Raw genomic sequence first — 25,398 nt, forward strand, 5'->3', positions numbered from 1 at the left:
CTGACATTTCTACCACTTTTTGATCAGGAATGATCTGTAGAATCATTAGGTTATATCGGTGCAGTGCAGGAATGTGAAATATATACAACGCCCTCGCCGGGATTCGAATTTCGAACCTCCCGAATACGCGGTGAGCATGCTTCCAGTCATAACATGAAGGCTTGCGAAAAGGAGAGAGAAAATACTTTATAAATCTTTTAAATAGATCACACTGAAAATAACTTTTGGATATGTTCTTTACTGCTTCGGTTCAAAAATAATCTTATTAAATTTAAAAAACAAACCTTTCAAAAGAAGGCTGTAGATTTTATATATTTTTATCTACATATGCATATACATCAAAATCTTAAGATCAATGTCCTATATAAGGCTGTGCAAAGCTGAGAACGATATGACAACCCAGTTTCATGAGTATCAATAAACCAGTAACAAATAAACAATTTATTAATTAAGAAACAGTAAAATTAACCTGATTTCAAAGAAACACCATTTTGTATACTTATTTTTAAAACATAACCTTTTTAACATACCATTTTTAACTTAAAGACCAGATTACGAGATAAAAGATAATGTGATTTTATATGGCAGCATTTTTTTTTAAATTTAAAAACAACTTAAATGGGCAAAAATGGTAATATGTACTCAGCAGACAAAATTAAAACGTGATTTTAGTATTGAAACCATTGAAAGACGTCAATATATTGCTCTCAAATGAATTGATACAAGTTGAAGTAACAGAATGAAATGAAGACCAAAATCACAGTAAAACTGATCATGAAATAAAATTATATTTTCAAGGTTCGTTGGACAATGGAGACACTTACAGCATTAGGTGGACTTCTGTATCTTCTCGATGCAATAAGAGAAGCCCAGTTTCTTGGTTATCAGACATTTACCCAAAACATGGTGAGTATAAAATTTATTTTTCAATTTCCGATATAAAATTTATTTTTCAATTTCCGATATAAAATTTATTTTTAATTTGATTTAATTTGAATAATTATCATTAATATGTGATTTAATTTGAATAATTATCATTAATATGTGATTTAATTTGGAATTAATAAATTCTAGTAAAAATAAATACATTTAACTATACAGATATGTAGTAACTGTTAACTGAAGTGAAAGTGGCTAATGTGAAAGATTTTTGGAGTTTAAAATATTTCATCACTTTTTTCCCTTACACTTAATTTTATTCATATGATTTGTACAAAACGATAAACAAAATTAAGTTATCTTGGATTCCACTTACCTACTTAAAAAGGTTAAGTTTTATTTATAGCAATTGTACAGTCATTAGGTTATTTTGAAAGATGAGAGCTGAAAATTATGCAGTGCCTTCTTGTTGGAACTCTAACCTGGACCTCTCGAATATACACTCAGTATACTACCGTTACACCACGAAAATATGATAGAAAGAGGTAGAAAATACCTTATACAGTCATTAAGTCTTTTTTCACAATTTATTTCCTCATCACCCCTTTTGTCTCGGGGCTCGCTAAAATTAATTTTGCCAAATTTCACGAGGTTATACTTGAAGAATTAATAATATGCAAAAAATATTAATAATTCTTAAAACATGTCTAAGATAAAAAAACTAATAATCTCTGCTTAAATTTTATTTCATTTTTTGTTAGGCTAGAACAAATGAGTCATATAAGAACGAAGTATGTTTCAATTATTTCATACACTCATTTCCAAAGGCAATTATATCAAAAGATATGTTATTTAATTTGAATTATTCTAATCACATATCAGAAACGTATAACGCACTTGATAAGTTATGTGATAGGTAACTATTACCTGAATAAAATATACGATGCATAACATTTACAATGCAATTAAAAATTTATGCACAAATCATTTGCACGCATACTTCCCTAAAAGGTATAAATAGGTTAATATCGAGCTAAATTTTAAGAAACTGAAGCCGTAGAAATAAATAAAAATGAAAAATGACTCTAAAAGTCCTAGTAAATGACTCGAAAGTATTAAACGTTTTCGGAGACTTTCAGTTGCCCCATCAAATAGCAAAGAAACTGAAGGCAAGAAATCGAATCGAAAAACTGAAGGCTTGGAATAATTAAAACGTTATTTTCCTGGCAAAGACATTCGACAATAATCTGCCTCAACGTCATAAATCCTATGTAAAGGATCTTCTTAATGAGGATTCCTCATATTTCAGACAGTAAAGAGAAAGTTCATGTAACTTTAAAACAACCAACTCAATTTCTTAGGAATGTAATCTCAGGAGAAGTTATAAAATTCACTGAAATTATTCGCTTGACAAATGCTGGAATACATAAATGATATTGAATATTACTAATTTAGAACATTTAAAATGAATATCAATTTGAAAGAAATAAATTACCTCAGTGTCTATTCTATCTCCGAGTAAAGTGTTATTTTACAGTACCTTACTTCTTATTTAATTAATATAATGTTGTATAATCCTGCTTTCAAATTAAAATGCTTCAGAATTCTTTTTCTTTAATTCAGACTTCTGGAAAAAAAAATATTATACTTACTATATTCCTGTACTCGGAGCAAAGCTAGCATGAAAACAATAGGAAGGTATAAGTGCTTGTGCATCCTTCAAGTGTATTCAATAAATATATTTCACAATAAAGCCAACTTATCAGTGGCAAAAACGTTTTAGAAAATAAAAGGTCATTTGAAGTCGTTCATTGAAGAAAGCAAAGACTTAATACATCATTAACTTGTTTAGTTTCATGCAATTTATTTATTAACTCGATTTTGATTTCAGAACAGAAATTGTCAATGAATTTATTTTGCTTAAGCGAAGATATCTGGCGATAAATCCCAACACTACAAAACACTTATTTTCTGTTTTTCAGCAGACATTTGAATTCTAATCTTAGAAACCTTAACTGGCAAACACCAGCTGCAATAACTGTCTGTCTAACCCTTTCCGGCACGCTACCTTTTAAATTTGGAGTTTTGGTAAGAAAAAAAAAAAGTAGGCAGTCTAATTAGGTCTAGAGGAGTATACAGGTAAAATTTTGTGAAGATAGCACTCATCGTTGAATTCTGTGGGTGTGCCCAAAGTGGGCCCACTGATTGACTAGAGCTTCGAAAAGAGTAAAGAGTGCTGAAACGAGCACTGTTGTCAATGAACTGACCGATTAGATGCGGAGAAACAAAGAATACAGACTCTCAGTTGTCCTAGATCATCGGTGAGCCCCGTCTGGGCACACCTAGGGTTCGCCCTTTGATTTTAAGCAAGATTTCAAGATAAAAATGTAAAACTAATATAGAATAAGGAGATTAGCATACAGCCAAAAAATAACATAGAAATTTCTTTTCAAACAATCCTTTTATACCGTAAAAAAATCTGGGAGATTTCTTTGAAAAATGAGGGTCTTAAAAAACTAAGCATTGCTAAAATATATGGACTGGTTTGTGTTGAGCTGTCATCTGCTATAAATAAAGAAAGTTCAGAGTAACCTATAGTAACCTATAAATCCTTTTTTCATTCAATTTTTCTGGGCGTACAGAAGGAAATTTTTAGGTGTGTCCAGACCGGGCACACTGTGCCGCAAAAGGTTAATCCCTTCAAAACTTAAATAAGATACAAAAATCTGAGAACTGGTATTTCGGGAGTTTAGGTACATCTGTCTTCCAGCCACTTTCACATAAATGAGGTAAAAATGATCGTGATGCCCTACAGAATAAGTTTTGCACTGAATTGAATTAAACAGTAATAAATATCCAAATCTGATACAGTTATTTATCAATGAAACAGAAACACCTCTGATGCATCCAGAGTATGACATTTTAATAAAATGTAGGCCCTCTTTTGGAGGTCAATACTGTGAAAGGTTTTCTTAGAAATGACAACTAGAAGTATTGTTCTAAAGATGTAGTTAGCCATTCATTCGCATAATAGAAACTATTTTATTTCACAAACGTAAAGGCGAAAAAGTTCTTATAAACTTTGTCTATCATTTACTCCTAATTTCACTATCTTTGAGATTAGTGGATTACTCATAATATAGAAAATGTTCAAGATCATTTTCATATTCTTCAAACAACTACATTATTAGCTTTGCGGTATGAGTTCCTTCGGAAAACAAAATATTATAATTGGGTGGATTTGTTCTATCAACAGCACTTTACACAAGCTCGCAGTCCGTTGTTTTACAGAAAATGGGTGAATTAAAGAGAATAGTAAACTCATTTCATCATTTGAGTAATCGTTGTTTTATGATTTTTAAGAGGGTGCTTGTTTCTTTTTTTAACACGCTGACATGCTTTTCAGATAATAAATATAACATAAACTTCAAAAGAGGCAAAGAGCTGCTCTAAAATACAATGAACAAAGCAGGCTTTCAAGGATGCCTTTTTGTCTGATTAGCTATGGCAAAGCATACAACTGCTGTGTATGCTTTCAAGTGTAATAACCGAGAGGCAGTTTAAAAGCACTACTCCTAAACTGAGAAAGGTGTCCCAAAAATTATCCTACACTTTTAAGATCAATTTAAGTTTTCTTTTTATTTACCATTTTTATGGTCTAAATCTTTAAGAAACGGTATGGATTTAAAAAATACAAACAGTCTTCTATAACTTAACTCTAGTGTTGTGAATTGCTTTATAAGTTTAGGTTCGAAAACTTCCAAAGCTCGGTTTTACTACCAGTTCTCTTTCAGCCTAAGAAACTAAACTGCACATCCCATAAAAGTGATTGTAAAGTTTAATTTATTTTATGATTCAGCAGTGAAAATAATTTAAAATGTGTAACAAAGAACCTCTATAATTTTAAAATTTTAAAATTCTTTCGATGAAACAGAGGATTTGTTTTGCAAGTTGTTTCATAGAAGTTGTAATCACCTTTGCTTAGACTGAAAGTCGCAGACATATTATCCTGCGATCAAGATGATTAATAACTTTATTTGAGTTTAGATTTTAAATCTGCACTTAATTTATAATCATCAGTGAAAATTTTTTATGTTGATCTTGTGAAGTTGTAGGGTTTATATTTATTTTAACTAACATTTATTTTAAGTTTAAACTATCTTTCCTGTCAAGCCTTACTTTCCCCTGGAATTGCCAATGCCAGAGTATGTAAATTTTAGTAGAACGCGCAAAGTGTTCGAAATAGTCAGCGGAAGTATTCTGAGTTAAATAGAAGGGAAACGAGTTCGAAAATGTGCTTTCTTGCTTCACGAGCGTGGAGGTGGCTAGGTAGAAATTGAAGAACCACGCGTTTCAGCCTGTGTGCTTGCCTCGGCGATAGTTAAATCTTTCAACGTAATATTCAGAAGTTTGCTGAATTATCAGCGGTATCTTAGAACGCGGTTAGGTTAGTTACTCGTAGGTAGTCACTTGTTATTATTCATTTTAAATTTCTTATTTTTATTTTACCGCCGGGTCGGCGTAATTTGTGAGCGTCAGGAGCACGCAGCTGTAATTTCTAAAGTTAAATAAAAAGGGATTTAAACCCTTCTCAAGACTTTGTTTACTTTACAGTTCATAGCAGTCACCACTATTGTTGCGTGCAGGTAGGGGCCGCGCAACATTACATTGGCGCCCGAACACTTGTTGAAATGAAATGGCCGAAAACTGGATGGAAGCTGCTCAACAACAACAAGAAATGGCAAGCCAATTGGAAGGATTTGGATACCTGGTCCAGACGATGATTTGGATACCTGGTCAATCAAGCCAAACGTCAATTTCGACGGAAAAAATTCGGTGGCGATATTTCTAGAAGGCCTCGAAAAGAAGAAGAAGCCACCAGCTCTAACCTGTGCCTGAAAGACAAAAAGTTGCCATCGCCACATCTGCACTAAGAGGACAGGCCTCGCTATGGTGGAAGAATATAGGCAAATTTTTATTAGGGGAATTCGGAAGCCAGACATATACATTTGAAAATTTCAAAAAATCGTTATTAAAGGTCTTCCCCATAGTGAAAGATCGAGCAAAGCTAGAAGCCGAACTGTATAGTTTTTATCAACGGGATATAAAAGAGTTGACGGACTTTATTCTGCGAAAAATTAAACTGACGGATATGCTGTATGGGAAGAAACCCGACGCGGAGATTATTGAAATAATTTTACCAAGATTGCTACCTGCTGTTCAAGATTACTTCAAAATTAGAAACCCAAGCACATTGCAGGAAGTCTTCGAATTGGCGGTCAAGTTCCAAATCGCAGAATAGCAGAAAAAGCTAGAGGGCCATCGTATTCTCAAAGTATCCAAACGCAATCTTCAAATGAGCAGACCAGAAATGCAAACAGCTCTTATGGGGAAAAGAGATATCAAGCTAACTCATCGAAGCTCGAAGTTCAAGGCGCAAAAAGGAAATTTGAAAAGAACCGTCCGCGTACCCAGAAGGCAGAAGTTGAAAGGAAAGCTTTAAACGAGTAGAGGGGCCTATAAAAGCGAGGGTCCAGACCCCGGAAGTTTCGAAAAAACCCTCAAGAAGATACTTAAATACGGTCATCGTAAAAAACTCACAATTACCAATGATACAAGTCCTGGTTGGCGATGTACCAGTAGAAGCCCTCATCGATACAGCAGCAGAAGGTAATTTTATGAGTGATATTTTTTTAAGAAGAATTTTAATAGCTTACGATTATTTAAAAATAAAAACACAGAAATCATAGCAGCGCAAGGACAAACTTGTCAATGTATTGGAAAAGAAACCGCCAAGAAACTTTCTTCTTTCCTTGGGTTATGTTCTTATTATCGGTCATTCATAAAAGATTTTGCTAATACTGTTGAACCCTTGTTAGTAATTAAAAGAAAGAAAAGTAAATTCACGTGGACAGCAGAAGCAAATACCGCATTTGAAAGGTTAAAAGAAGCGCTCATCAATGCCCCTGTTTTGAAATTCCCGGAGGGGGACGAAAACCTAGAAATTGCAGCAGATACGTCGGACTATGCTGTAGGTGCTGTTCTCATGCAAAATGGCTATCCTTTGGCATTTTTTAGTAAAATTTTAAATCCTACGCAAAGGAATTATACAGCTACAGAGAGAGAAACATTAGCCGTATTAATGGCTGTACACAAATTTCGAGTTTATTTCGGCAAAGCGCCAGTAACAGTCTTTTCGGATCATGCGGCTGTTGGTAGAGTTTACTCGGGGAAAAATCTAACCCCCAGGTTAATAAGATGGGCTTTAAAACTTCAAGAGTATAACCTAGTAATTAAATATAAACCAGGTAAGGAAAACAATGTTGCTGACGCACTATCTCGTATAAAACTGGACGATGAAGGCAATGAACTCAAATGCGCTGTGTTGACTTCAAAAATTTTAGATTCTAGAGAAACAATTATTGCCGAATTGAAACCTGATCCTGAGTTTGGAAGTATCTATGCGTATTTGAAAGACCCCGAAAGCTTTGAACACACAGATATCGATTCAATAAGAAGTAGAGCAGAAAACTATGAAATAATAGATAATTTATTATTTTATACGAAAACAACAAACAAAAATTTCGAATATAAACCAGTCATCCCAGCCTCGCTTCGATTAAGCATTTTGAGGGAATTACACGACGCGAAGACAGCGGGTCATTTAGCGGTCAGAAAGACTTTAAAAAGGGTACGCGAGGCGGTATATTTCCCGCAATTATACAAAATAATACCTGCGTATGTCAGGTCCTGCAATCAATGTCAGTTAATAAATTATATTAATTACAGCCCGGCCGGGTACTTAAATAGCATTCGCGCTACATTTCCGAATGAAATTTTAGGCATAGATCTTCTTGGTCCTTTCCCCCAGAGTGAGTTAAATAAAAATCGTCTTTTAGTAATTGTAGATCATTTTTCAAAATGGACAGAAATTGTTCCACTTAAACGCGCGTCAGCCAAAACAGTCGCAGATGCATTAAAATACGGTGGATATGCAGATGCATTAAAATACGATGGTCACAGATACATTTTAAAATACGGTGCACCGATAAAAGTCATTAGCGATAACGGTAAACAATTCGTTAGCCAAATATTTGAAACCATTTGCACTGGACTTGGCATACGCCATATCAAAATCGTTCCGTATAGACCACAGGCAAACATCGCAGAAAGAGTTAATAAAAATATTCTAAAAATAATTCGAAGTTATGTTAGCACACATCACAAGGGCTGGGATGGCTACATAAATGAGTTAGCTTATGCTTTAAGAACGGCAAATCACGATACTACGGGAAAAACTCCAGCAGAATTATTTTTAGGACGGAAGTTAATTACGCCATTAGATAAATTATTCTTTGTGCAACAAAGAGAGCAAGAATTTAAACAAAAATATGTGCAAAAACTCATTGACCAGGCGGTTAAAAGTTAGGATACGGCAAGAAATAGACAAAAATTATACTATGATAGAATACGTCGTAAAGCAGGTTTTAAAGTTGGAGATAAAGTGTTGAAGCGGAAATTTTCTTTATCAAGTGCCCCAGACAATTTTACTGCAAAGTTAGCTCCAAAATTTGAAGGCCCCTATATAATTCAGGAAATCAAGGGAGTCGTATTGTACCTTAAGAACGAGAGAGGGGAAATCTGTAAAGCAAGTCCCGATCAGGTGAAAAAATATTATAATCAAAATGATATTGAAATCCTGAAAAGTTTCTTTCAGGACTCAAGCGCAAAAGAAGTGGAAAGTCAAGAAGTAACGTCACCCGCTCCACCACCCAAGAAGCAGAAAACTGAAGAGAAACCTAGCCCTTCTACAAGTCATGCGACGGTACCGAAAAGAAGAAATGAAACGTTCAGACTCCAGCATTTAAGAAATACAAGAAAGCAACGCCGCCGCGTAAAGAAGCTTTGGTAAAGAGGAAAAGACCAGTTACAACGTATCGCAGTAGAAATTCTGCATCGAGGAAAACGCTTCCAGGGCCAGAAAGTCAGGTGCAAACAAAGCCGCCGTTCCCGAGAACAAAAAGACAGCAGGAGGAACGAAAAGACCACCACCAACAGAAGAAATTCAGGCACGATTCCAGACCGGAGGACGCCAAGATAGCCGTCCAGGGGCAAAACGGAAAAGACAGCAACCCGACGACTACCACTCCAAGAGGCCAGCATACAGAGGGCGAAAAAGAAAAAACAACATAGACAAATCTCGAAGGACACAAAGAAGACGACTGACGTGGATGAATTCCATATCGTGTGAGCAGTTCTGCCAGAAGAGGATGTCGGAGTTCCAATCATCGAAAACTCAAAGATAAGTTAAAATCTTCTATAAAATTTTTTCTTTTGTTCCGAAATGTTATGCGTAAATACGAAGTTCTATGTTTTGACGGAAGTCAAATTGTCTCGGTTGAGACTTAGTTCTGTTTTACTTTATTTAGCTAAGGCAAAAGTATTATTTTCTTTAAGTAGAAAATCTAAGAACAAGCAGTTTCTGTTTGTCGAAAGACTAATTCTGTTATGTTAAAGCCAAAATTTGGCCGAAGATAAAAATAACTTCGTATTCTTGTATTAACGAGAAATTTAGTTTCAGTACCGCCAGCTTGGCGAAGAATGCGTAAAGTAAAAATTTATTTTTCTGTTATTCATTTTATGGTAAATTGTAAAAATCATATGGATTAGAATTTTGTAAATATACGTAAATACTTGAAAGTTATGTAAAAGTAGAATTTAGTCTAGAAGCATAAAATTTTAGATGCTAAAAGTAAATGCTCAAAAGAAATGAATTCAAATTTAAGTATTAAACTGTAGATAAAATCATGCTTTAGAGCGAAAGCCTGCATGTCTAAAGATGAATGAGGGGGAATTTAGAATGAATGTGTTTTGTAGGGTTCTCCACCTACACTTGAATTTTAAGAATGTTAAACATAGCTCATTGAGTTTCAGTATGTCGATTAAGGTGTGTCTATTTGGTTGTTGGAATTCTAACAAATCATTGTGGTTAGGGGAAGTGTTGCAATACTAAAACACGAATATTCCCGTTTGACACCACACATGGTGGAGAGCCAGGGTAAAGTTAAATTCATGTTTGAATACTTGAATGAATGTGAATTAAGCAGTAACTAAGGAGAATTAATCGATCAAAAACAAAAACTTATTCAGTGTCAAGAAAGTGTAAATTATAATGTATTTAGAAAGATACTGATACTTATTCCTTCCAGATGCTGGAAGGAAGAGAACAGATTGATTGCTGAAGTCCAGGAAAGGTTGCTGTAAGAAGAGAGGGTTAAATAAGTATCTACAGAAATTTATTCTAACTTTTGTGAGAAAACAGTTTTTTTATGTAAACGAGGCTCTTAAATTTTAGTTCAGAATAGTGGAAACATTTCAACAGGTCGTTTCTAGGACCTGCTTCCAAGTTTACCAAATTCTGGCAGCGGCAAATGTAGGGTTTATATTTATTTTAACTAACATTAAGTTTAAACTATCTTTCCTGTCAAGCCTTACTTTCCCCTGGAATTGCCAATGCCAGAGTATGTAAATTTTAGTAGAAGGCGCAAAGTATTCGAAATAGTCAGTGGAAGTATTCTGAGTTAAATAGAAGGGAAACGAGTTCGAAAGTGTGCTTTCTTGCTTCACGAGCGTGGAGGTGGCTAGGTAGAAATTGAAGAACCACGCGTTTCGGCCTGTGTGCTTGCCTCGGCAGATAGTTAAATCTTTCAACGTAATATTCAGAAGTTTGCTGAATTATCAGCGGTATCTTAGAACGCGGTTGGGTTAGTTACGTTTAGAGAGCCTCGTAGGTAGTCACTTGTTATTATTCATTTTTAGTTTCTTATTTTTATTTTACCGCCGGGTCGGCGTAGTTTGTGAGCGTCAAGAGCACGCAGCTGTAATTTCTAAAGTTGAATAAAAAGGGATTTAAACCCTTCTCAAGACTTTGTGTACTTTCCAGTTCATAGCAGTCACCACTATTGTTGCGTGCAGGTTGGGACCGCGCAACCAAAGAATCTCTAAGGAGAAGAAGTAAAGGTTCCTCGGGGCAAATGTGGCTCCGTCATACCGAAGAGACACATTATGTATATCCTTGAAGCTTACTTTCAAGGGGCAAACCATTCAAAAGCTATCCACCCTCCGTACCTCACTGCGCATGTGCGAAATAACATCAGGAGGCAACAAAGCAGCATCAAAGAATGCAGCATGCCGTCAGCCGTGTTAGCAATCTTTGTTCGTTCGTTGTTTGTTCTTTGTTTGTTCGTTCAATCGTTGTTCGAAAACTTTCTTTGTTGTTGTAGTCAGAGGTACTTGGTTTTAGCTATCTGAAATTCTTTTAAAGACTTTTTAAATGTAATGCTGTAAGTGAAATGGTTTTGGCTATTGGGTGAAAACTTTGCTCTTGGTTTTCACAATGGTCATTCCAAATAATTGTCTAAACGTTTTCATGGTAATTTGTTTTTAAAGTTGTTGTCAGATAATTATAATGTATTTCAGTGTTTTCAATTTATTTAGGGGTGCCTTTAATTGTCTTTAAATATTTTTTTCTGTATCAGTTAGTTATTGCAAATTTTGCTTTTAAAATTTCACTGTAAAATTTTAACTATGGATCCATAAAAATTTATTACGTTTTGTATGGCATGTGTTTTCCCTCCTTTTTAAGTTTACAGAAGAAAAGAATTAAGAAATTTATTTCATTTAAATTTTGTCTTCGTACGGCTTGCTGTTTAAATTGAAAGAAAAAATTGGACAGGATTTCTATAATTCACCCCAAAATTCCAATTAACATCCTTTTGCTCATAAAACTCCAGAAATGTATGAAAATGAAACATTTTGAGTTATTTCAAAGTAAAAAATTTACTATCTCCTCGAACTGCGCTGTTTAAATTTCACCCTGCGCTGGTGTTTCACTGCATAGCCGTGGCTCTTCGGTACAGCGGCGCAGAGGCGAAACAGGTTTACATTGCGTCTATGGAAGCTTTCATGCTTCTCCTTAGAGATTCTTTGGCGCAACATTACAAAGTGTAGTCTGTGAAGAGAGAACACGATGATATTTCGACAAGAACCATTACAGAGTCTGTTAATAACCGTAATAAGGTACGAAAAGATACTGCTAATACTGCTTCTTACTGGACGATTAGCACATTTATGCTGCAGTTTATTGTCCTTCAATAAATTTTATGGTTGTAGTCATTGAATTAGCAAGAAGATGAGAAGATAATGAGCAATGCAAATGCATTTTACGTTTATAACTCTATTTTTAATTTAATGTTCCTCATGTGTTTGCATCTGGTGTTTGTTTTCAACGAGATCTGAAAACGTTATATAATAAAAAGGCTGATTTTAAGAGATATATTGTTTTTATTGCTTAGATGGCAAATTATTTTGTGGAGCAACTAGAAGTGAAAAATGTCTGAAGATAAAAAATTCTTCACGTCAAAATAGTATGATTAAGTTCATCGAAACCTAATACTTAAACCACAAGATTCTCAAAGCTAAACTATTAACGGAACCTTTAAACAAACGCATCATTTTAGCCTAGTTTTGCTGTAATATAATCAGTTAAATACTTATTTTCTTTGCAATTAATAAGTGTATTAAAAAAATACAATTTTTCAGTAATAAATACTTCGTAGTAACCCATGCATGAAACATCAGTTCTCCAAATTTATGATCTGGTCGTCCTCGTTACCCATTTTATTTGTTAAATCAGTATTTGAAAGAAACGCAATAATTAACGCTTAATAAAGAACTTACTTTAAAGTTTAAAGTAAGCAAAGCAAAACAAAAACTTTTAGCAGCTATTAAATTCTGATAGTAAGTTTATGGCTAGCTGTTGTGTAAACTAATGTCTTCTTAGATTATCGTAGGACTTTGAAACGAAACTGAACCAATACAGCCCAACTGTTTTAAATTGGAAACACACTGCTAAAATATTTTATGTTGCAATCAGAGCCTCTAAAATAAACTTTTCCCACATTTCAAGGTATTTCATGCAGTAACCAAAATAATTAATAAGCTTCGGAAATAAACACTCCCAAAAATTCAAGTCTTAAAATAATCCTGATTTGTAATTGATAAAGAATCTCTATAAATTCCTTCAATTTTTCCAATATCTGATTATAATAGATTATCGGTTGCTTAGTAAGTTATTTACCTTTATTGCAGATGACAGTCCCATCAAGAGTGCTTTTCATGTTTTCCTGTTGTGTTTTAATGACAATGATACCTCTACGATTTACGTGTTCTCATCAAGCCGAGGATATATGTGCTGTTTGTGTGATGTTGACAGCAGCTGCCTATTTCTTATTTTTCTGCCGGTAAGTAGCTGAAGGTGCGTATGTCAGTATAGTATGACGCGTTAGAACTGAAAACAGTAGAGCATTAGAATTTAAGATCAAGACTTTTAGTAACAGAGTCACTCAGAATTTAAATTAAAAATCATTTCAGTAAATGTTAGAGAATACTGTATTTATAATTATTAAAGTAGGGACAAATTTTAGAGAAGAAATAAAATAATCAAAGAAAAATCTAAAGTTCCGAATATGCAACTTTTTTGCATGAAAACTGTAAATTTTAATACCATATAACAGGGGTGGCCAAAGTACGGTTCGCAAGCCTGATATGCTCTCGCTGATAAATTTTGCGGCTCGTACATATAAAATATATGTATGAAATATGGTAAACTAAAACTATTCAGTGTCCAAAAAGAATTCATTAATTAGTTTAGCCTCTTTCTACAAAGTTATCAAGGATTTCTTTCTATTTAAAACCTCCTCCACTACTTCTATAATGATGTAAATATGAACTTGTGGCTTTTAGAAAATCTAGATTCGGCTCTCACACATTCCTGAATTCAAACGTGCGGCTCTTACTGACATGAAGTGTGGCCAACGCTGCCATATAATATTACATCTTTTATGGAATAAGAATTTAAATATTAATGCCAAATTTAATTTTACTGTTACTTGTATCACATGGAAAATTACATGTTGTATTATGAATTGTTTTTAAAAGTTATTACATAAACGTTTTAAAAGAAAACCTTCACCCTAAGATGAACAACAAAAAATATTACACAACGAAAATCAACCTTAAGCTAGCGTTGGTTTTAATTTACATTTTACAAAACAAACCCGAAGTCTTTTTCCTTCAAAAGCAAAAATATTGGCCCGGAATAGGTATTTTAAATATGCGGAATAAAATGAGCTTCCTAGGTACGCAATATTTTCTAAATGCAGATGATCATTCAGCATATCAAACAGCTACTACTTTTCTCAACAAGAAGAAATCAAACGGAAGAATCTATACGAAAACAATTTTATTTTAATTAAACTTAATTAATCTAATCTTACTAGTTTGGTTTTACTATTATTCCTTCTTTCGTCAACTTCCATCGAAATGCAAATTAATTAGAGTATAAAAAAGGGTCTAGATACTAAGTTCTCCAGAGAGCGTTTAGTAACATAGACTGATCTTCATTCTGCCTAAGTTTAGCTGCCGCAGTTTCTCTTGCCAGTGGAAGCTTCCTCTTACCACAACTGGTTCGCAAGCTCTTAGTTACGGGTGAGTCAAGGTTTAGTTCAGTAGCATTACATTTTAAATTAGGTTAGGTTGTATAATTTTGTGCTTGAATTAAATTTAATTTTAACGTATGTTTTGTTTACCCGCAAGCTAGAACGAACTGAATATAGGATTTTTTTAATATATATATATATATATGTATAGGGAAAAAATCTGATAACGCTTCATAAAAGTTACCAGATTACTTCATAAGAATAAAGTTATCTGGCTTTCTTTTTAAATAAACCAGTGAAAACTATTCTTTAACTACCACGTAAGCTTAGATGATACAATGTCCGTTAGAAAAATAAGAAGACTGCACCTGGAACAGCTATGCACTAGAAGATTTCACAAATCTCTTTTTTTTTCCCTTCAAGATACTTTCCTTGGAATGCTACTAAAACGGCATCTTAGGCAGATACCCTTTCTGTGCTTTTTTCCCATCCAAATCAGCTTAACCTGAACTTTGGAAGCTACACGCTTTCGTAGACGTATCTTCCAGTATTGGTGGCACTGTAGAAATCGACCTGTGCAACTGTGTTCAGTCATGGCTCGTTGGATGATTTTTATGCTTCCATATTAATATCCTTTTATCTTCAAATTCAATTTTGGAAAAAAGTAAGAAATCAACCGCACTAATATCAGATGAGTAAAGAGTTTGAGGAGCCATGGAAATGCTTTTTTGTATCAAAATTTCGTGACTGAGAGAGCTTAGTGAAGCGAAGCATTGTTATGGTGGAGAATACACTAAACGGTAATGTCCGAGCAAACGCCACTTCGAACTCTTTTGAATTTCCGTGAAATATTTAATGTATTCTTTTTTCACAAATTAATATGCTTATACCGACTCATTCCCCGTATGATGAGTTCCAACAATTGCTCACTGTTCTCAGTCTCTTTAATCTGATCCTGACTTATTCCAAAGCTTCACTCCGTTTGTTCCAGAGTGAAATTTCTTGGCACCATTCTGGCGAACAATTTCGGCTTATTCAGCTCCTTTGTCAAAATCTCATCTACAGTATAAATGCCAAATTTATCTCTATCTCTAATCACCCTTACTGTCATGTGATGATCTTCATGAACAAAGGTTCTCATACTTTCAATGTTGCCTCTGCTTTTGATGCTTATAGTCTCCCACAGAGGGATTCATCTTGTATATTTTACCTTCCACTCAAAAATTCTATGTGCTCCTGGTATGCAATCGTAAAGCTTCCTCTCCATACACCCCTGTTACTTTTCGAAAAGTTTCGGCTGTGCGCTTTCATCAACTACCCAGGCAATATAGTGGTTCATGACTCTGACTACTGTACCGATGAGCCCATGTTTAAATCCCGGAGAAATCGTGGATGTTTGGAAGTATATATTATCTGCGCGGCAAGGAGCAACACAAAATGCACGGCGAACCGAAAGTCCTCTCAAGAGGTTGGTGGTAAGAGAAAACGGGGGAGACAAAGAAAAAAGAACGTCTAGGACTAGAAGGCTTTGAAAGGCTTTTTAAATGTAATTTTATATTTGTTAATTTAACTGAATTGATTTTGATTCATGGTTACAGACTTTGCTCTTGATTTTAATAATGGGCATTTCAAATAAATGTGAAAAAAAAATATGACTAGAGAAGAATAGAACTTGCTATTTTTGAAGATGCTTAAAATTATTTTGTATATCTATATACAGAAACTGCAAAATTGTAGATGAATATGATTATTTATCTAAATTGTATTGTTCTTTTGTGCTTTTAATACTTAATAATATGCTTGATATGAAAGTAATTAAAAAACCTTTACGTAATTAATTGCTGATTAAATAAACATCAAAAACGTTCATTTATTTATATCACAATAATATTTAAATTTGTTTGCTTGTAATTAGGATGCTAATTATAATTTAAATCTGGATATTACATTAAATGAAAAAGAATTAAAAGATTTACAGAAAGAGGGGTTGGGGTGGAACAATAGGTAATACAATAACACTAATAAAATTTATGGGGGGTTGTTTTGCTTTGTTTTGTTTTGCTTTAGTCTAAACTTTAGAATAATCCACGTTAAACAACTAGAGAATTTAAAGATTTTAACCAAATTCAACAAAATTTATTTCACAAAAATTTTGAATCCTGACCGATATTAACAAAATAATTTCATTCAAATTTTCTCTTACATACGACTTGTTGTCTGAATTAAAAGTCAAAATTATGGAGGATTTCTGTTATTCCCAATTTTCAGTCTAGAATTTTCTATTAAAAATTTCGGTCCGCCTTTGGAAACAGGACGATGTCTCCAAAAGGGTATTAACTAACTTCATTTTGCTCATACTACTCCGGAAATGTATAAAAATTCAAAATTTGTAACTATCGCAAACTAAAAATTTAACTATCTCCTCGGACTGCTCTATTTAAAATCCGCCCTGAACCACATTTCACCACCTTTCACTGCATATTAGTGGCTCCACGATATAGCGAAACAGCTGGAAAACATGTTTACATTGTGTCTATAGAAGCTTTCCTTCTTCTCTTATAAGTAGTTCTTTGTGAAAGATTCCCCGGGGTGTTCTTCCTCAAATATTGGGGCCAACCTATACAGTTAGTGTGGCGGAAATATACTTTTACTACTAGCGGTAAAATTCTCGTGTTCTGTCCACTTCTACATGTAGCGAGGCATTCATCCATTTTTAACACCAAAATTTGAAGCACTCCGCTCTAAGTTTCGGGTCGCTAAAGCTAAACTCTATTCCCTAGTTGCCCGAAACTCGGTATTATCCTTAAAAAATAAGTTTCAACCATGCTGCATCCCATACTCACCTATGCCTACCTTGTCTGGGATTATGCTTATAAAACACATATTAAAAAGTTTAAACTAAAATACCCCTCTGAGGCAAATCTCCCGATGTAGGTCGTTTATCAGGAATTTCACTATTCACAAGAAATTTAAAATTCGTATTATTGAAAAATGCTTGGCAAAATTATCAAAAAAATTCTTCAATAAGCTCAGAAATACCAATAACCCATCTCTTAATAACTTAAATTATTATGTGAATGATAGTGTAAACAGAAGACTGCCGGGAGATGTGCATCTTTGTCTTAATTAATTTTCTTGTTTTCTAATTTGTGTGGAGTATTGTATTACTTGTTAAATTTTATTTCCCCTAGTTGACTGAATTCCGTTTGTTTATCTTATCATCGTACCATGCAGAGTTTATCATCTATGAATACTTTACCTCTTATATTATTTTTATCTTGCTCCTACTTCTTCCCTCCCTTTATAGTTTTGTTATTACTCTTCTAAAAATATATGTTCTCTGTATTTTAGTCTTTACTCCCTTCCCAAATCTAAACCTGATTTTTTTGCATGTTCACTTATGCTCTTTTCTAGTCAACAACTTTAGATCAACGGCCAGCCAACCACATTGCTTCCTCTTTATCGTACCTCTTGACGTCACATCTCCGCCCTCGTTAGCAGCAGTTCTGTTTCTCCGCCATTAACTCTACGTTTTTTTGGTATACCTAACTCGGTTTGCTGGTCTAATACTGTTGACACTTTTCCATCCAAACTTGTAATGGCAAGTAGCCACGATCGGATGCATTACCTCTTCGCATATGATTCATTAGAGTGTTGCTAGTTTTATTACTTTTCTAACAGACCCTAGCTTAGAAGCTAAATAAAATTTCAATAAATAATCAGTGAAAGGCACAAGAGATACAATAAAAAAAAAAAGGTTTCCCTAACCGAACTTGAGAATCTATGATTATTATAAGAGAAATTAATAACTGGTGTCAATCATATAATGTTAAGTGCCTTGAATTAGGACCAAATGAAACTGATCATGTCTTTCTTAGTATTAATTTAAACCAATTTCTCTATTCTTATTAAATTTCAGTGGTTTTAAAATCGTAGGCCCTTTTGTGGTGATGATCTACAAGATGATTTTAACGGACTTACTTTGCTTCGTAACGATTTATCTCGTTTTCGTATTAGGATTTGCCCAGGGTAAGTACGCTTTTCAAATCATACATTTCACACATTTACAAGTAGATAGTATATGTTACTTGTCATATATTACTGTATATTACAAATATACTGAACTCTCAGTTATCAGTGCGATTTAATGCACAAGAATGATAATCTGATACCCGGAAAACATGGAATATAAAAATTTTAACTAATGCGCTAGTATTTTAAGAAGTGAGCTCTTTAGCGATTTTATGAGAACTTGCAGCAGACTGTTTAAAATGAAATTCAATAAAAGTAGTAAAGCTCATATGTAATGTTACTTTTCTTGGAAACACTATTTTATTTCTTTGCTAGTCGTCCACCAGCAGCTGAGTAATGAAGTCGCTGAAGGCGAAAGAGTCTACATGGTCGGTATTTAGTGGCTTTTTTCTATATGTAATATGGTTGCGAGGCTGTTTCCTTTAAAACGGCCTTCCCGAAGGATCCGTCTCAAGTAGTTAGCCCCGCGCCCAAAAACAACTGTAATAGTGAGCAGAACTGAACAATAAAGTCAAGTAACAGAAATACATGACTCAAATAAGCCTTTTGTTCCATATCTGTTTTGAAAGTAACGCACTACATACAAAGCAATTTTACTGAAATCAAATTATTTCTTTCTAAGTCTTCACAGAATGTTTTTAGGAGACAGAGATTAAAAAAATATCTTTTGTGCAAAGACAAATAAAAATAGTGCGCACAAAATGAGCCCGGTATCACTATTTCGCATCATAAAAATAATGAAACGCAATAGCATGGCTTGCCACTTTTCTACCATTCTGCACTTGTTTTTAGATAATGCATTGATAATCCACACTCAAATAATCACGAGATTAGTGTATGATAAGGAAAATACTGAGATGTAAAACAGTATTAATATCTGTTTTCTTCAGCCATTTTTATAACCAAAGATAATCATTGTGTTATCCATATAATATTTTTTCTATTTTTTGAAATATCTGCCATTTTATGATATATATATTATTATTAAAATATATACTTTATTAAGTTATTAAAGCTGCATTTTGTATATAAAATATACTTTTATTTAACAGCCTATTACGTGATTTTCCTGTCTTACCGAGCTGAAAAACCGAGCTTTTTCGACGACCCAATTCAAAGCGTTTTAGCCATGTTTGTGATGTCTTTATCAGAGTTTGGTGATACATACGAGCAGTTTCATCATACTGCTCATCAGAATATTGCGAAGGTAATGCAATTGTTTAAGCTTGCTTAACTGGTCTCTTAACCGCATTCAAATGCAGTTTTCATGTTTGCTTAGTTCAAATGTTGGTTAACCTATTTTTTTTTTTCAGTTTTATTCATGTAAATACGGAAAATTAAACTCTTCTAAATAGTAAAATGTAATTGAATAAAAAAATAATCATATGCATTTGAATAAAATGATGCACAATAATATATATATATATATATATATATATATATATATTGCCTGTTATTAACAGGCAAAATTTAAAAACAAATTTTTTTATACCCATCCTGCGCTATAGCTGCAGGATTGAAGTAAAATAAACTTAGAGCACCTAAAGTTAAAAGTAAATTGTAGTTAAAGCAAGGCAATTTCTTATCAATATTAATAATTTCATCCTTGTATAGCAGGTGTAATCCTAACATACCTAAACAATTCAAATTAAAAAAAAGATCATAAGTATTTAGGTTTCACACTCACTAACAATCTTTCATGGGTGCCTCACCTCCAGGAGTTGAAGCAACGTTGTGCACGATTAGTTAGCTTCATGGTCGGTACAACGGAGGTACACTGGTACATACCTCCTCGAATTCTGAAAGCATTGTACAAAACTATTACTGAAAGTATTATTCTATATGAAGTCGCAGTATGGGACAAAACGTCACTACATGTATGAGAAAGGCACTTTTAAATATGCAGAGAATGCAGCTGCTATTGATCTGCAAGGGATATAGAACTGCGCCAACCACAGCACTCCAGGTTCTTGCAGAACTTCCGCCGCTAGACCTAATTGCAGAAAGAGAGTCATTATGCCATAATGCAGTTTTTGTTAATAGGTTAACTTTCTTTGTAATAATTGTATACTGTGTCTTTGTAATTGTATATTCAATACGTAAGTCTAGTATTAATGTAAAATTTCTATGTAAATGTCTTGTTAGGCTGGCATCCGATGCGAGCCAACCGAAAGCCCAGCGGGTACAGTAGTGCGTCGAAGCAATACCTGTAAAAGTCACTGACGAAGTTCTGGTGCTCCGTCCACTTTTCCCTGTCCCTGTCCCTGCCTTGAAGAGGATGGTACACTTTGGCAAAAAAATATACTTTGCTGGGGATTATAAAAAACACAGGCCGGAGTTATTAGGTTGCCTTGCGAACATTGATCTGAATGCTGACATCATTCTTAATTGCTTTGCTCCACGTGGGGCGTCACTCTCACTGCACATAGATGGATCCAAGACCGCAAAAGGCACAGGAAGTGTCTTCTGTGCTATGGAGAGAATGGAGTGATCTTGCAAGAGTGGAGAAGACGACTGAACGAATCCAACTCAGAGTATCAGGCTGAATTAACCACACTAAAAAGCAGCCTTAGTATATGTGAGAAATAAATTCAGACAGGAAAATAGCCATTTTTAGTAACTCTGCCTCTAGCCTGGAAGCCACAAGAGGCCATAAAAGTTGGAGACCACAAGCACAGGAAATTCACCGTCTGCTCCTTCAGCAGCCACAAGCAATCCGTCTCAGTCTTTATAAGGTCCCGACACACGTTGGGATCCAAGGCAATGGAGAAGCAGACTGGGCAGCGAAGTCGACAGCAAATGATATGGCTCTACTTGAACATCCAGTGAAATTCCCCATCTCCCAACTTAAGAGTCACACATCAACAGGTCATTACACAGTGGCAACAGAGGTTGGAAACAGTAAAAAGAAAGGGCAGACGAACATATGAATTTTTTCCGAAAGTGGGGGAAGCACTCCGAGTCAATATTGGTGAATTAACGCACTTCTTCACAGGCCATGGCCCTATCAAATCTTATCTACATCGCTTCCACCTAAGTGAAAAAGATACCTGTGGCTGTGGAGAAGTGAGAGACCCGGATCACCATCTCTTCTCTTGCTCCGACACTGCTCTTCTTCATCAAAAGAAACCAAGTCAACGATTTCGGCCCCAATGGGCGGAAAATTTGGTTAAGAACAACATAGCCAGAGTAAAGCTGAGAAAACTTATTATGTACTGTGCAACAAACAACTCAGATGTAAGTGGGCACAACAGGCAACCTAGCACTTGGCATCTTGCTCGATCAGAAATTAACCAAGTATCTAGGCACATCTTTTTCTCAGAACATCATAAGTCTTTATGATTTGTAAGACTATGTAATTACACTCTGCGAAGCAGAAGCACAACAGTAAGCCTCATCACACAAAGTATCATTAGTAGTATAAACTATCTCCTCCAATTGTACCTTCATACATGTTTTCTTTTTTTCCTTCAATTGTAATTGCATTTGTATACACTTTGAATCTCTGTACAACCCTTTTTTCGTTTTTCTGCTCTTTGTTACAACGGAATTCAGTCTCCGCTTCAGTTGCATTATAATTAATACCTTTTTCAATTCTCTCATCATTGAATAGAGTAATTGCTTCATACAATAGAGTAAGTAATATTAATAGCACCTTCAAGGCATTGTTCAGTAGTGTTTTGTGAAGTTAGCCTGAAAGTCTTATGTATCTTAGATTGTAATACTGTAACTGTGCTTGTTAAGTCCTAAACATTACAACCAGTAAACTCTATCTGAACACAGGACCATCAGTGATCTCACTTAGTCGGTTATTAGCACAAGACTGTGTAACCTGTGAGGACATATCCATCGCTTTAAAAAGCCTTATGAATTTCTTTTTCATCATCAGTTTGTAGTAGTCTGTTCTGCCTGCCTCCTGCGGAGGGGACGCAGCAGCATTAGATCGCTTCTGCAAAGAGGACACTATACTCTGAGGCAAATTTTATAGCCTAAGGGTCAGCAGTCCTCTTCTGCAGCTTAAAATTAAAAAAGTACAAACTCGAAAACTAAAAATGCAAAAGGGGAAAAATATACAAGAAATAAAAATATAAAATTTAATCTCCTTTTATAACCAAAACTAACATAAACAAAAGACTCACCTGGCCTTTTTAATTATCTTTAATTAGTTAAAAAAATTAAGATAAAACATTAAAATTAAGGGCGTTATAATTACACATTTATGTTACAAAGTAAACCTCGGGGAACAGCATCTCGGAGAACAACTTGCTTAGTCCATGACTCCAGTACATCGACTGAAGGCTGTAGTCATTTTGGCAGGAGTTTCTGCCGGTGGCCGCTAGGTGGCGCTGAGCCGTGGGGTTACACTTTGACTTAAATTTCAATTCAGAACTCAGCAGAGAAAAATGAATTAAAGCTTCATAAAAGTTGATTAATATGCTTCGAAGACGTCTTTAGTTCTCCTGGTTCATTTCAGATCAAAAACCGAAAGAGAAAAACATTTCATTACATTAAAATTTATATAAACTGAAAAAAGTGAATCTCAAATGTACCAGGATTTTTCCTACACGCCTTCGAAGCACTTGGAAAACAGAATAAAACAACACATTGTTTCAAATTGACTACAAAAAAAAAGCCGTAAATCTTTACATTATGTAAAATGACCATTCCAAGAAACCAAATTGTTCTAAAAATATTATATGCAAATCCGAAGTTCAAAATCAAATATAAATATAGAACTTTATGCAAATATATTTTAAACCAAATAGTCATTTTGTAGGGTTTATATTTATTTTAACTAACATTTATTTTAAGCTATCTTTCCTGTCAAGCCTTTACTTTCCCCTGGAATTGCCAGTGCCAGAGTATGTAAATTTTAGTAGAACGCGCAGAGTATTCAAATTTTTAGCAGAAGTAATTTTGAGTTAAATAGAAGGGAAACGAGTTTGTAAATGTGCTTTCTTGATTCACGAGCGTGAAGGTTGTTTGGTAGAGGTTTAAGAACCGGGCGTTTCGGCCTGTGTGCCTGCTTCGGCAGTTAGTTGAATCTTTCAACTTCTTATTCTGAAAGTTTGCTGAAATCTCAGCTGTATCTTAGAACGCGGTTAAGTTAGTCACGTTTATAGAGCCTCGTAGGTAGGGACTTGTTATTTATTCATCCTGTTATTTATTTTTAGTTGTACTTTTCTATTTTTATTTAACCGCCGGGTCGGCGTAGTTTGTGAGCGTCAAGTGAACGCATCTGTAACTTCTAAAGTGGAATAAAAAGGGAGTTAAACCCTTCTTAAGAGTTTGTGCAATTTCCAGTTCATAGCAGTCACTACTCCTGTTGCGGGCAAGTTGGGGCCACCCAACACCACATTGGCGCCCGAACACTTTTCGAACTGAAATGGCCGAAAACTGATTGGAAGCTCCTGCATAAGTCCAACAACAAGAAATGGTGAACCAATTAGAAGGATTTGGATACCTGGTCCAGACGATGAAAGCATCAATCAAGCCAAACGTCAATTTCGACGGAAAACTTTCGGTGGCCATATTCTTAGAAGGCCTAGAAAATCATTTCCAGCTATACCCTGAGCCTGAAAGACAAAAAGTCGCCATTGCCACGTCGGCACTAAGAGGACAGGCCTCACTATGGTGGAAGAATATAGGCAAATTTTTATTAGGGGAATTCGGAGACCAAACATATACCTTTGAAAGTTTCAAAAGATCATTATTAAAGGATTTCCCCATAGTGAAAGACCGAGCAAAGCTACAAGCTGAACTGTGTAGTTTTTATCAACGTAATATAGAAGAGTTGATGGACTTTATTCTGCGAAAAATTAAGCTGACGGATATGCTGTATGGGAAGAAACCCGACGCGGAGATTATTGAAATAATCTTACCAAGATTGCTACCTGCTGTCCAAGATTACTTCGAAATTCGAAACCCAAGCACCTTGCAGGAACTCTTCGAGTTGGCGGTCAAGTTCCAAAATCGCATAATAGCGGAAAAAGCTAGAGAGGCATCGTATTCTCAAGGTCTCCGAAGGCAATCCTCAAATGAACAGACCAGAAACACAAATCGCTCTTATGGGGGAAAGAGCTATCAAGCTAACTCATCGAAGCTCGAAGGTCAAGGCCCAAAAAGGAAGTTTGAAAACAACCGTCCGCGTACCCAGAAGACAGAAGTTGAAAGGAAAGCTTTAAACGAGTAGAGGGGCCTGTAAAAGCGAGGGTCCAGACCCCGGAAGTTTCGAAAAAACCCTCAAGAAGATACTTAAATACGGTCATCGTAAAAAACTTACAATTACCAATGATACAAGTCCTGGTTGGCGATGTACCAGTAGAAGCCCTCATCGATACAGGGGCAGAAGGTAATTTTATGAGTGATATATTTTTTAAGAAAAAAATTTAATAGGTTACGATTATTTAAAAATAAAAACACAGAAATCATAGCAGCGCAAGGACAAATTTGTCAGTGTATTGGGAAATTATCATTATAAGTACAGGTAAAAAATGAAAGCCTTAAAGATTAACTTTTGTGGTAAAAAATTTGCAAAGTCCACTTATTTTAGGCATGGAGTTTTTAAAAGCCGCGAAAGCCAAACTGAATTTTCAGGAAAATTCAATTATGCTGGAAATGGATCGGAGGGTGGTGGAGCCAGTGGAACAACCGCAAGTCGACCTTAGCCATTTGAATGACCATGAAAGCCAAGCCATCCAGCAAGTGGTGAGTACTTTTTCGAACTTGTTTTCAGAACGGCCTGGTAATTGTCAAATTGTTATGCATGATATACAGTTAACTGCCGACAAACCCTGTAGGACTAAACCTTACCGGTATAATAAACTGAAAGAACAAATTATCGGAAAACACATTCAGGAAATGTTGAAGAACCAGATAATAACGCCCATAAATAGTGAGTACGCGATTCCAGTCGTACTATGTAGGAAAAAGAATGAGTTCCCTCCCTCGGACAAAAATGCTTGGATGTTTGCTATCAATTACAGAA

At 34.9% G+C, this 25,398-nt stretch overlaps 1 protein-coding gene across 1 annotated transcript in view; it reads left to right on the forward strand.

Annotated features, from left to right (window-relative positions):
- The window catches only part of nan (transient receptor potential cation channel subfamily V member nanchung), a 120,852-nt gene that overhangs the window by 51,461 nt on the left and 43,993 nt on the right, over window positions 1-25,398 (forward strand). The window contains exons 10-13 of the mRNA XM_085808594.1: window positions 799-906; window positions 13,030-13,181; window positions 18,298-18,407; window positions 19,463-19,617. Coding sequence (XP_085664720.1) covers window positions 799-906; window positions 13,030-13,181; window positions 18,298-18,407; window positions 19,463-19,617 — 525 coding nt within the window. The remainder of the gene's footprint in view (window positions 1-798; window positions 907-13,029; window positions 13,182-18,297; window positions 18,408-19,462; window positions 19,618-25,398) is intronic.

The sequence above is a fragment of the Stegodyphus dumicola genome, chromosome X1, assembly GCF_044657685.1.
Source record: "Stegodyphus dumicola isolate Sdum_Otavi_A_Nest chromosome X1, ASM4465768v1".
Classification (NCBI taxonomy): domain Eukaryota; kingdom Metazoa; phylum Arthropoda; class Arachnida; order Araneae; family Eresidae; genus Stegodyphus; species Stegodyphus dumicola.